At 44.9% G+C, this 13,251-nt stretch overlaps 1 protein-coding gene across 1 annotated transcript in view; it reads right to left on the reverse strand.

The window, feature by feature from the left end:
- The window catches only part of LOC146197846 (protein madd-4-like), a 261,142-nt gene that overhangs the window by 73,149 nt on the left and 174,742 nt on the right, over positions 1–13,251 (reverse strand). Inside the window, exon 2 of the mRNA XM_084593100.1 lies at positions 12,084–12,170. Coding sequence (XP_084449226.1) covers positions 12,084–12,170 — 87 coding nt within the window. The remainder of the gene's footprint in view (positions 1–12,083; positions 12,171–13,251) is intronic.

Here is a 13,251-nt window from a genome sequence, read left to right on the forward strand (position 1 = left end):
ATTTCTCTGGCCGAATCACACCTCCGAGGGCGTACGAGAGCCTCAATGGGAACAATATTCTCTTTTCTCATGCTCTCGCCATGTTCTCTATCCTCAGCTACTTCCCCTCTCCCTCCTTCCGTTCGAGAGCGCTGTTCAAGGCTGCACATGATTGGGACAGCCTACTGCGGCTCTTTTTTTCTTTTTTCCAATGTCATATTTTTGTCCGAGCGACGACAACGAGGACGACTACACGAAAACGCGATAACTTGTACGGGAAACCGCGATAGCTTGTGTAAGACCGCCACTGCTGCCACGGAATGTGCCAGGCTCGACGCTTCTAGATGCTATTTCTTGAAGCGTGTATGGGCATTGCCTCTCAAATTCCCGCGTCCTAAACTGAGTAAACCATGTATGGAAACCGTATGCATCGTATCCCATGCCAATCTGGAAATGCGAAATCGGCCGTGTACAGTATATGGTACAATGCTAAGGAACCCCGTGTTATGGATGGATGGAATATAGGAGCGTCCCCTTTGAAACGTGGTTATAGTACGTGTTAAAGCGCCTCAGGTGGCTGGAATTAATGCAGAGCTCTCCAGTGCGATGTGTCTCATAAGCCACATGGGAGCAGCTCGGTGTGTTGAACCGCATCTTGGCGTAGGGGTTTTTCTTGGTGTAGGGGTTTTAAGATCAACTACCAACTCTCCCAACAAGAAGTTTTAATGAACCGCATCTACCACGACCAGAGTGCTAGTCGTTAGGCTTCATTTGCCATGGAGCGTAGGTGTCCCCTCCCTGCCCCATTATGAAGGCCCATCGACTCGTACACTGCGAGAAAAAGAAACATGTACAAGCCGTAAAAGTACTCCATTAATTAGTAACATGCAAGAAATATGACAACTTTGAGATATGAATGATTTTTGATGAATTCTTGTTATTTACGCGATACAACGTTCCAAATATATAAAGTGATTAATAAAATAAACCCAGCAGTTTCTTCACAATAGTGAAGTCTACGTTTAACCAAGATTAATGTATTTATGGGAATGTGCAACGCTATACCTGGCATCCGTAGTGCACCACGTGCTGAGTCAGGGAAAGCAACCGGCGCGATATCTACTGCATCACCACGTTTCACACACCGTCTTCTTTTCCGAGCGCATGCTCAACACTCGCTACTTGTCTTCTCAGGGTCAGCGAAGTCATTGCGATGTATTCAAGAATATACTGACACAGAATGCGTAGTCATCCAAGCTCTTTAAGTGCAGAGTTCACTGTTTGGAATAGCATCAATGCTCTCAGGCGCTGTCGATCGGCGTCTTTCCAGCGATACTTTACTTCATCGACTGCTGCTAAATGGGTCTACATTTGCGGTTCTTATAGTCGGACCCTTGTCGACCACTATCGAGCTCATGTACATAGAAGAAGCAGTGCTGATAATTTCTGAAAGATTATTTTCAGTACTTCAAGCGGTGTCATTCGAAGCCCTTCATGTCTTTCTCTGACGCCACAGCATCATCTCGTTACACAGGCACTTGACGGGTTAAATGCAACTTGTTATTGCAGCGAAGCAAGGTTACTTGAAGCGGTGTCTTTCGAAGCCCTTCATGTCTTTCTCTGACGTCACAGCATCATCATTGGCACTTGACGGGTTAAGTGCAACTTGCTATTGCAGCGAACTATCAGTGTCGGGCTCTTTTTTACGACCGGGACACTGATATAGTGTCACTTGCAAGCCAAAATAGGAAGTGATATAAATAGCAGCGCCACAAGTACGGCTTTCTTTCGCGCATAAATTTCCTTTAAGATATGCCATGGACGTCGCTAGCAAACAAGCTCAGAACGTATATGCACGCAATCACGGATGTCACTTAGAATGTCAGTGACATACGCAGTGGGCGGAGCTTGCGGAACTCGCTCTCCTTGATCTGTTGATTGGAGCAGCGTTTGCCCAAATTTTCTCGCTCACTACTCATAATAGCGGTCAGTTGCGGGCTACATCGATGACGTGAGTAGCAAGCAGTGCGAGTAGGATATGAAGGAAACAAAATCCTAAATGTGGAGCTTTACAGAAAATACGGAAAGGAAAAGAAAGCAAATAACCACTGAAGCGACGCCATCATAGCTGACAGGGGTTTCTTTTTCAGACTCGAAAGAGGAGAGAGAGTATAGCACCATCCATAAGCCATGGCTATCGCTAGCCCGTGTTGAGCATGAACAATTATTGCAGGTCTCAGTGGCGAGAACGACGCGCCTGAGAGTTGGGCAAATGCACCTAACATTCGGCCTTTAGCTTACCGGGTGACTTTAAGGGTACTGCGCGCACGAGGTGACACTGGAGACTCGGCATTGAGGGAAGCTTGTGTTAAAGGGGTAACCTCAATGCACTTCTTAAAGCCTTTCATCGAGATAGATGGGTGTCATCGGAATATTGTTCACAGAAAGAGATGATGGTGTGATGATGGTGTGTGTCCTCGGTTTCAGTCGCCCTGTGTTGGTTCTTCCACAGAAAAAATGGCAATTTGAACAAGAACAATATATGGTATTGTTCAGCAGCGTTCAGTTCTGCATACCCATTGCACAATGTTTATTTTTTGCCCTCAGCTGAATCATTCCGAGAAAAATCATGTCAGCTGCTCTGTTCCTTGCGCGTCACCTTGCTACAAAGAAGTCAACAATTATGAATACCTAAACTCTCCTGAAACTAGCTTCAACAGAAATCGAAAGGTTTAGTTTTGCCTAAACAGCAAGTAGTCGTTTCACTACAGGCTCTGTAGTTACGGTGATGGGACAAGTGACTATGTTGAAACTTGTTCACCAACGAGGGTTGAGCTTGTATTTCTTAATGCGTTGGCATTGGAGGTCCCGTTTCTGAAAATTGTCTGTTCGTCCTCGGCTGGCAGGAGGCGAAGCTAAGGTTAAAGTCCCTGTCTCCATTTGCAGGGAGAGCGAGTGTGGGAGGTGATGGGTGGTGGAAATTTAAACACTATGATTAGCGGGATTAGGGGTAGTAGGTGTGTGTGTGTGTGTGTGTGTGTGTGTGTGTGTGTGTGTGTGTGTGTGTGTGTGTGTGTGTGTGTGTGTGTGTGTGTGTGTGTGTGTGTGTGTGTGTGTGTGTGTGTGTGTGTGTGTGTGTGTGTGTGTGTGTGTGTGTGTGTGTGTGTGTGTGTGTGTGTGTGTGTGTGTGTGTGTGTGTGTGTGTGTGTGTGTGTGTGTGTGTGTGTGTGTGTGTGTGTGTGTGTGTGTGTGTGTGTGTGTGTGTGTGTGTGTGTGTGTGTGTGTGTGTGTGTGTGTGTGTGTGTGTGTGTGTGTGTGTGTGTGTGTGTGTGTGTGTGTGTGTGTGTGTGTGTGTGTGTGTGTGTGTGTGTGTGTGTGTGTGTGTGTGTGTGTGTGTGTGTGTGTGTGTGTGTGTGTGTGTGTGTGTGTGTGTGTGTGTGTGTGTGTGTGTGTGTGTGTGTGTGTGTGTGTGTGTGTGTGTGTGTGTGTGTGTGTGTGTGTGCGTGCGTGTGCGTGCGTGCGTGCGTGCGTGCGTGCGTGTGCGCGCGCATGCGGGGGGGGGGGTGCATGCGTGCGTGAGAAAGAGATCCCGAAGGACACTAATTGTTAAGTACACTGTGGACATGAATTGTCTTGGTCGTCTCTTTTCTTTACCACCTAACGATATCCTCTTTGTAGATCTTTCCAGCCCACTACATGTGGTGCCGAGCTGGAAAAGTATGGTTTGCGAACAACTTTCAGATATGAACAGGACAAGCTGCAGACAAGTAATCATGCTAACAGCAGGCTTTACCGCTTTAGCCTGTCCGGCACTCACAGTCACGGCCATAAAGATGAAAGTAAAGACGTAACGGCGACTAAAATTTTGGCGGAGCACATGTCACCTTGCGTGGAACAAGGCGAAAGCATTTTGGCCGCCCTGCTGCTATGTAGAATCCCGCTATAGCAAACTCGGATATAGTAAAATAGTAAAGTCAAACTGAATTCCCAGTTCATCTTCCATCGACAACTGTATATTTTTCCCCCTTTATAGTAAAGACATTTTTTGTAAAGATCGGTTATAGTAAAGTGCGCCTGGCCGCGGCGATGGCTCCCAAGATATGGCATTGCCGCACGTGCACTGCCTAGAATCGCAAGGAAAATATATTTTTGTATTTGAAAGAACAATAATACCGAGTGTCCTTTGAGTGGCTTTACCATCAGACTCAACAGCATCCAGAAGAAGCCTACTTTACGGAGGCCTTCGAGCGGTGAGGGAAAGCATGCAGCGCGTAGGAAAAAAAAAAAAAGGTAAAGCTGTCTACAAACATGGAAAAGAGGCGGCGCAGTCCGTTCAGAAAGTAAAGGAGAGTAAAAGTGCAGTAAGAAATAGGAAAATGAAAGAAATTGGTGAATATTCACAGCAATGTGCAGCACAACGCATCAGGAGGCGGAGGCAAGAAGTGTAGGTGCAGTGTGTGCGGTCTTGCAGCACTTGACTGCCATGCGCATTTATCATTTATTGTCTTTTAAAAAACAGAAAAAGCAAAAAGCTACACCATGTTCATGCAATGAATTGATTTTCACATGAAACCAAACTCAGTTATATTAGTAGCCACGTTGTCCGCATGCTTAAGAGGTACTTCCATAGATGTAAAAAAATTTTATAACTGAAAAAAAAAAAAATTGCACGAAGAGATGATAAGAGAGAGATGGTAGCTATATCAGAGTGTTTTTTTTTTTCATTAAGCAACAAGACGTGTTCAGTATGTGAACATTAAACTACCAGATAGCATCCTTAGGACCATGTATCACCAAGAACTGATATAGTAAAGACCCTGATACAACAAAGATTTTTTGTTGGTCCCAGTCACTTTACTATAAAGAGGTTCTACTGTAATTGGAACGCCCCTGATTCCTAGAGAGAGAGAGCAAGAGGATTCCCAGAGAGAGAGACTCTTCTCTCTCTCTCTTTCTCTATAGAAACAGTGAAAGATAGACTCTGTCCCTCTCTCTTACTCTTTTGCACTTCCTACTCTTTCTCTAGAAAGTTAGGGAGAGGGTAGAGGGTGCGTATCTCTCTTTAGAAAGACCATCTCTTTCTCTCTCTCTCTCTCTCTACTCACTTAAAGAGGAAGGGGAGAGATAGAAAATGGAGATACAGAGAGAAACTCTCTTTCTCATCATTATAACTAACTATAAAACTATCGGTCACTATCGGGCCTCGAGAAGAGTTCTCTTAAAATAAAACAGGAATATCAACAGAACACTCTCAGCATCCGCTCCTTTGCTTTGTATACACATGACTGGATGAGCCATGGATGAAGGCGTTTCTCAAACTTACCCACTGCTCCCTTCTTGAAATAGAGGACCGGAAGCAACAAGTGAACGAGGAAGTTCGTGAAAAAAAAAAAAATAACGGCGAAGTGCAGTGATTTAAACGCGCATGCTAGCATGGACTATCCACTTCAGTCACGTACGTTCAGGTAATAGTTATCATTCTACTGCCGCTCAAATGCTCATCATTTTCTGGGCACACATCCACATCGTCGCCTGCAGCAAGCACTGTATGATTTAATTGATTACTAGAAACCACTTGGCAGAGCAGCCGCAGATAAGCCTTAGATGGCAATACAATTCGCTTGTCTCAGAGCGCGCGAACTTCCAGAGTGGTATGTTACAAACAGCACGGAGCATACCTCGGACGAGACCGAGGCGCTGCATATCATAAGGCTGCTCGATCTATATTTTACGTTCTCGTGCATTCGTCTCTCGCGCGTAGTTCAGCAACAAACAAATGCACCATCAAGCGCCCAAGCTGCTCCCTAAAATCCATCGCACAGTGTAACAAAACAATGGAAGCATGCGAGTCTAACCACCCTGAGATTCGCAACCATGAAAACAGCTCACAGAAATGACTTGATGCTCTTTAAAACATGCCGTGAAGCAGTGCTCGAACGTGCTCTACTTGACATCAGTGGACTGGCAAGAGCTGTAGTTTTCGAAGTGCTGAACGCAATTAGCGTCACGGACTACTCGCGATGCTGTCCCTTGTTACACAACGCTTTCCGGCACGTTGGGTAACGCGTATCGTTTCTGGCTCGCCTTCCCTCCTAACTTTGTCCTGGAAACCTCTCCTCGTTTCTCTGGCTAGTGCGAAACCGCCACGATAAAATGTGACTATCGAACACTCAACTTTGTTTTATCTGCACGCCACCACGGTGGTGTCTCCCCCTCTTGGTGGTCGTCTAACTTTCCCCACTAGCGGCAACGCATCTCCAGACAGGAGGTTTGCATAGTGGATAAGATAAGGCTTTACGCAACTTCTGAAGGGAAACGCGGGGCACGCCGAAAAGCGGACGACGACCGCCTTATCACCGCTGTTTTCAGGATTGCTGCGTGCTAGACGTGAATCGTGAACTTGTGAGCAGCGCTCTAAAGATGCAACTTTTTCAGCTTGACGGATTCGGTAATCAATGAATATACGTTGTGCGTCCTGGTGACTCTTTTTCTGCTTTAAGCTACTGAGTTAATTGATCTCAACTTCAAGAACGTGTGTGCGTGAGTGAGATTGTTGATGAAATTCATTTCAGCCTCAAAGACGACTCGATGAAAGTGAGCGAGTTAGTGAGTAACTTCCTCTAAAACTCAGAACAATTGGGAGAAAGTAAGCGCGTCATCAAGTCAGACACTCAGAGCGAGAAAAAAGGAGAGGGAGTGGTTCAGTTTTTACAGGCGGATAAGGCTCCACACCGAATGTAAGCAAATGCCGCGTGTTCTAGAGTGGCGTTATTGTGCGCTTTGGCCCATGCAGTTGAGCTGCGCTCAGATTGTACGGCCCAGCCATAGACTACAGTCTAAATGTTGTGTTCCATCAAAGTGATATGAAATGCGAAACGAACAGCCCCAAATAAAATATTTGTGCGCCCTTTCTGTGTGCATGTTGCACTGTAGGTCTCTAATAAGGGAGTAATTACTCATTGACAGCCACACAGGCAAGCAGCTACAAAGGAAAGTTTCTGAGAAAGCTCTATACCTTTCCTTTGTAGTCGTATGGCTGCGCTTGGGCGGATGTCAGTGAGTAATTACTCCCTTATAACAAATCAACTCCACCTTGGGGGATTCGCCTAAATATTCGACCAATGTAGGTCTCTGCATTTATACGGCTCCTAAATAGTCCATAACAGGCTTCAATCAAATTAAAATGTCAAATTTTAAGACAGAAAGGAGCTACAGTGATATATAATCAGCCTGCAATTGTTGCCTGTAATGGTATAGATCATCCTGCAATTCCCGTCATGACCGTTTGGCGAACAATCAGGTTTTGTAGCTTCAGGTTTGTACTGAATCGCCAGATGCTATACGTACGCCAACGCGAACTGCCGGCAAAAGCGATTACAGGCGCGGCCCATGTAGGCCCCTTCCAAATGCCGCTGTCAACGCTAAGTGCTGATTCGCTCTGTGCCACGCCGCCTCCAGACACGTGACCCTTGCAGATAGGACGGCGACAGCGTACATGTGTTTACACTTCGTCTCACGGAACGTACGAGCCGCCAACTCCGACTTGAAACTTTATTTTCTCTTTCGCCTTGTTTCAATGGCTGCCTGGTATGTCTTGAAGCAGTTGTAACAACCGCGACGAATGCGTGCGTCGGCTAAGTTTCGGTTTGCTTCTTATCTATGCTGGCTACGATATCCATATCAAAAGCTGCTCCGGCTGATCAGTGGTGTCTTTATTTATTTTTTTTATTTTTTTGTAGTCGTACTCCGCGACCAGAAACACCACAGGCTTCAAAGTTTTGTTGTTGTTTTTTTTTCTTTTTGAAACTGTTCGAAAGATTACGAAGCAGTACTTGTCGTCACTTGTTCTTTGAGGCACTGTATATGCGTATCCTCAGTTTCTACGTCCTCCCTATATATTTTTTCTGATACAGTGTTAATTATATCCTCAGTTACGAACGTTAGCGATTGTCAACATGTGTTCTATCTATTTTGTCTATTTGTTCTCTATTTGTTGTCTATTGTTATTGTTCTATATATTTGTTTCTCATTGATGCTTTAAAAACACCATCATCAGTTGATTAGAGGGGTTGTTTTTAGCATCGTCAGAATGTAATTGACATCGACCCATATTGATAGGGCAGGACATATATGAAAATCGCGGCGTTACAGGTACGTACAAACGCCTTTACAAAGCAACATAACTTGGGATACATGCTACATATTGTCTCAGCTCATTATGTTTTTGTTTTTTGTTTTTGTATAGGCGTCGTTATCCACCCGCGGTCACAGTTACGTACCACAATAATAAGCTGGAAAATATAGACAAAGAAAATCATTCTACAGAATTCGTGCGTAATATACTTCACAAGTAATCGGAAATCGTAAAATTATACCTTAATTTTATTCCTGCGATAAAATTTGAACATCCACATTCGTAGAAACGATTGTGAGAGAGCGCTTAAACTCTTGGCCAGAAATAATGACGAAGCGGGTTTGCAGAACCTATAATATTGGGCCCTTGAGCAATAAAAGCACGAGATGTGAATCGACGCACGTGCGCGGCTGAGAACTTGCACAACGCTGAACAGTCTTCATTAATTATAAAGGAGTAATTACTCACTGACATCTACTCAAGCGCAGCCATACTACTACACAGGCTACAAAGCTGCGGCTACAAAGCTGCGGCTACAGAGCTGCGGCTACAGAGCTGCGGCTACAAAGCTCTCCTTTGTAGCCGTATATGTGTTTTTGGGTAGATGTCAATGAGTAATTACTCCCGTATTACAAGTCTACTCCACGTTGGGGGATTCCCCTAAATATCTAAATATTATTTGTTAATATTCTGCCGCTGGCGTTTACGCGCTGCCACCGACCAAACTTGACAAAAAATAAGCAGTACGACGGCGTATTAAAAATTTATTTATTTATTTATTTATTTATTTATTTATTTATTTATTTATTTATTTATTTATTTATTTATTTATTTATTTATTTATTGCGCTAAACTTGCCACACTGCTTAAAATGCGGTACTAAGAGGTAGTTTTACAAAAATGCATGAAGTCCAGTCATGCGTAAGAGATCGCATAAACTGCGAGGTGGATGGAAAATCTCGCGAATGTTCCCAATCGCGTTACTCATGAATAGCCCAGACATGGCTGCATTTCGAGGTGACGTACAGGTTCTGACCTCTCTCGGAGCGCTTTCTTTTTTTTTTTTTTCTTTTACTGTGTCAGTTCCATTATTTTACGAGGGAGGAAAGAGACGAAAATATTGCCTCAGTGTGAGATACGCGTGTGTGTATATGTAATTATAATCTCGGCGTTACAAAAGTATCGATCTCTTAAAGACGACTTGGTTGGAAACAGATATGGCTGACACCACGACTAGACACGACAGGGCAATGTTCAGCAGATTGAAGGAGATAAAATGCTAACTTTACGACTTACACGGGAAATAAAAGCAAAGTATATTAAAGAGGTCGACCGACAAAAGCAGCAATATGCGCCAGAAATGATTCAGAACACAAACTGCATCACGTGCACAGAACCAAAAGTAAATACCGCTTTTGCAACTGCTCTCGACGTCGTAAAAGAAGGCGTTAAAAAAAACATATTCACACCATACCCGCTCCTGCACTGCGTCTTATTAAAAGCGTGCATTATACGAAAGGCAAAACTGGACACAAGCCAATCGGGGCCCAGAGTGCATTCGAGAACGCCCTGCGATTGGAGTGCGTCTGATCACAGCAGCCAGTGATATGGTAGCCAAGGCGTACCGGCTAGTCGTGAACAATCAATTAAAGGCACTGCTACCATTGCACTGGCTTCTCTTTGGCTAACAGTATATCCATGCCTACATCTGCACTGCACGGTTTTAGCACGGCAGAAGGTACATCGTGCTTGTCGTCTATTCGACTGCTGCCGCAGTCATCAGGACGCGAGAAAGTCAATCCAGGAAGATCCACCCATCCTAAACTTTATTGTGGGCTACAAACTGCTGCGATACCGGCTCGTCTCGAAAAACTACGGGCAAGACAACGACTGAGAGAGCATGGTAAAAAAAAAAAAAAAAAAAAAAAAAAAAAAGTGAAAGTAAAGGGAACATGCAAAGCATGACGCAGTAGGAGGGATGGATAGTGCGAGCAGCCCCCGTACACGTCACACCCGCCCCTGTGACAGCCGGGAAGGCGCTGGAAGGGAGTTCCTTATCTTGAAACTTGGTTCCGGTCTCTCCGTGCGGCGAAAGCCTCCCTGTCGACGCACCGCCTGGTGTTACCTCCAAGCGGATGTCAACACAATAATAACCGTAAAAGCAGTCGGCGCGGCTCGTAAAGACTTCCTAATGACCCGAAATGGTGGTTGGCGCGGTGTTAAAGATTTACAAAGTTTTAAAAGTCTTGTACCGCGCATGCCTTTTGAGGCTCTTATGTTTTGCTTCCATCCCTTCTCACTTTTTTTTTTTTTTTGTTATGTCGGTGAGAAAAATAACGGAGTAAAATCTTGAGCTCCATAAAACGGCTACGGCAGGACGATAATAAACAACTGACTTGGCTAAAGGTATCTTGCAACCATGAATCCGGCTTCACGCCCTGTGGGGGTTACGAGTTGAGGTGCGTGATACGAGAAGCTAGCCTTTTGTAATCCAGGATTTGACGGAACGCCGTCTTGTCCGGTAGTAGCATGGTAGACCTAGTCTAGAGTCACTGACCAATAGTCAAAAATTCTTAGTGGACGTTTAAAAATCTCTACTGGTTTATCGTTGATTGTGAACAAGGAACCCGCAGGGGTTCCAAAACGTTAATTGCAGTTTCTTTTCTTTTATTTTTGACATTTGGTTAGCGACCCAAGTCTCGTTCTACCAAGCAATACTGTTGTGTCCCCAGCGAACCTTCTATGCCAGCTGTCTATAGCTGTATGTAATTACAATTATTGTGCACTTAATTACTACTGCTCTTGTATAAAGCAGTTCCTTAATTTCTACCTTGCGGTACTGGTGCGACCAAGTAACTGCAAGAATGTTTTCTAGCTCTGCATCAAGACGTGTAAGATGCTGAGAAGCAGTGCTTGGAAATGTGACCGGTGTGTGTGTGTGTGTGTGTGTGTGTGTGTGTGTGTGTGTGTGTGTGTGTGTGTGTGTGTGTGTGTGTGTGTGTGTGTGTGTGTGTGTGTGTGTGTGTGTGTGTGTGTGTGTGTGTGTGTGTGTGTGTGTGTGTGTGTGTGTGTGTGTGTGTGTGTGTGTGTGTGTGTGTGTGTGTGTGTGTGTGTGTGTGTGTGTGTGTGTGTGTGTGTGTGTGTGTGTGTGTGTGTGTGTGTGTGTGTGTGTGTGTGTGTGTGTGTGTGTGTGTGTGTGTGTGTGTGTGTGTGTGTGTGTGTGTGTGTGTGTGTGTGTGTGTGTGTGTGTGTGTGTGTGTGTGTGTGTGTGTGTGTGTGTGTGTGTGTGTGTGTGTGTGTGTGTGTGTGTGTGTGTGTGTGTGTGTGTGTGTGTGTGTGTGTGTGTGTGTGTGTGTGTGTGTGTGTGTGTGTGTGTGTGTGTGTGTGTGTGTGTGTGTGTGTGTGTGTGTGTGTGTGTGTGTGTGTGTGTGTGTGTGTGTGTGTGTGTGCGTGCGTGCGTGCGTGCGTGCGTGCGTGCGTGCGTGCGTGCGTGCGTGTGTGCGTGTGTGTGTGTGTGTGTGTGTGTGTGTGTGTGAGAGAGAGAGAGAGAGAGAGAGAGAGAGAGATACATAGATAGAAAGAGACAATCTACTGTCGCGCCTGAGCCTGAGAAGTTGTTTGCAGGGACCTACGACATTGTTTTGACCCCTGGTAAGACCGTGTTTCACAGCGTTCCCACGACATCCAGAGCCTGTCACATGGCTTGATGTATCGTCATAGCTATGTCGCGCATGGCTGGCGCAGCCAAATCGACAACTAACCTTGACGCTTTTACGTCGATCCACAGTTGATGCTCTCCCTCCTCGGATACTTGTACCAAGCATGTGTGTATTGTATCGGTGTCCTTTTCGATATATGTACCCAAAGAAAACATGCGAAGGTGTTGCGTATTTTGCCAGCCTGTGGACCGTTTGCATATAAGGTTCGAGAAGCCAGAAATTAAAAGTGACTCGTCAAAGTGCTTGCTTACCGCAATGCTGGAATCAGTGCTGAAATCCTCGTCCTCGGTGCTTGGTGGTGCTTCCATACGCGCCAGGCTGCAGGACCAGAAAAGCACCTGCGGCAGGCGGAAAAAATGTAACGTCAATTTATCGATCATCCCCACCAACCGGCGAATGAGTCCATAAGTCAAACAACCAATCGATCAATTCGAGAAGTTGGCGAAAAGCAGATAATCTCTTGAGCGCTTAGAATGCATTACAGGGGTGGTATACGATACGCAGATAATGGCGGTGGTTGCGGTGAAGATGATAATGGCGAAGCTTTATTTCAAGAAGATGGCTGGATCACCTCAGGTTAATAAAGATCTTGGCATGTATATAATACAAGCTGATAATAACTGTTACAGCAGTTGGTAACACTGCAGACCTTCATGTGTCGTAGGCTTGCCAATGGTATTACGCAGGCGGAAATCAGGACCAGTTTCGAAAACAAACGTAGAATTCTACAAGACAGCCTTCCCATTCACATTTAAAAAGCATAACGCAAGTACATGGCCCACGAACGAAACATTGAACGTCCTATGTACCATTTGTCAAACAGGCAAATACATCATCATCATCATCATCATCATCACCATCAAGTATGTTGAGGCAACCAAAAGGAAAGTAGAATAGTATGAGAAAAGCCTCTCCCAAATATCTTAATCTTGCTCCCTGTTACCAGCGACAACCTGTATCTCCGCAAACTTCCGAATCTCATCAGCCCACAAGGCTGTTTACCGGAACCTGCTAGCTCTTGCCTACACTTGGATTCCAGTCATTTACCGGTTACCTTGCCCTTGAATTACGTGTCCTCCCCATGTCCATTTCTTTTCGAATTCGACAGTGGTGTTACCTTCAATTTCTTGACTGCCCTACTCCGCTCTATCACTGTCTTAAAGTTACACACGCCATCTCCATAGCGAAATTCCTTTATTTTTTTTTTTTAAGGAATCAAATCACATTGCTAACTAGTGCTTCCAAATAGTAATGATATTGCATTACAATTACCTACACTACATTTTTTGTGTTCATGAATACAATAATTAAGCAAATAGAAAAAAGGGAACTCTACCTTCCCTGAAGGCGTGACGTACAAAAACTTTCTTCTTGGCGCCAAATTCTGTCTCAGTCATATCCAATCCCTCACTCGTCTTT

This window comes from Amblyomma maculatum, chromosome 2 (assembly GCF_055883805.1).
Source record: "Amblyomma maculatum isolate TAMU_Amacu chromosome 2, ASM5588380v1, whole genome shotgun sequence".
Lineage (NCBI taxonomy): Eukaryota > Metazoa > Arthropoda > Arachnida > Ixodida > Ixodidae > Amblyomma > Amblyomma maculatum.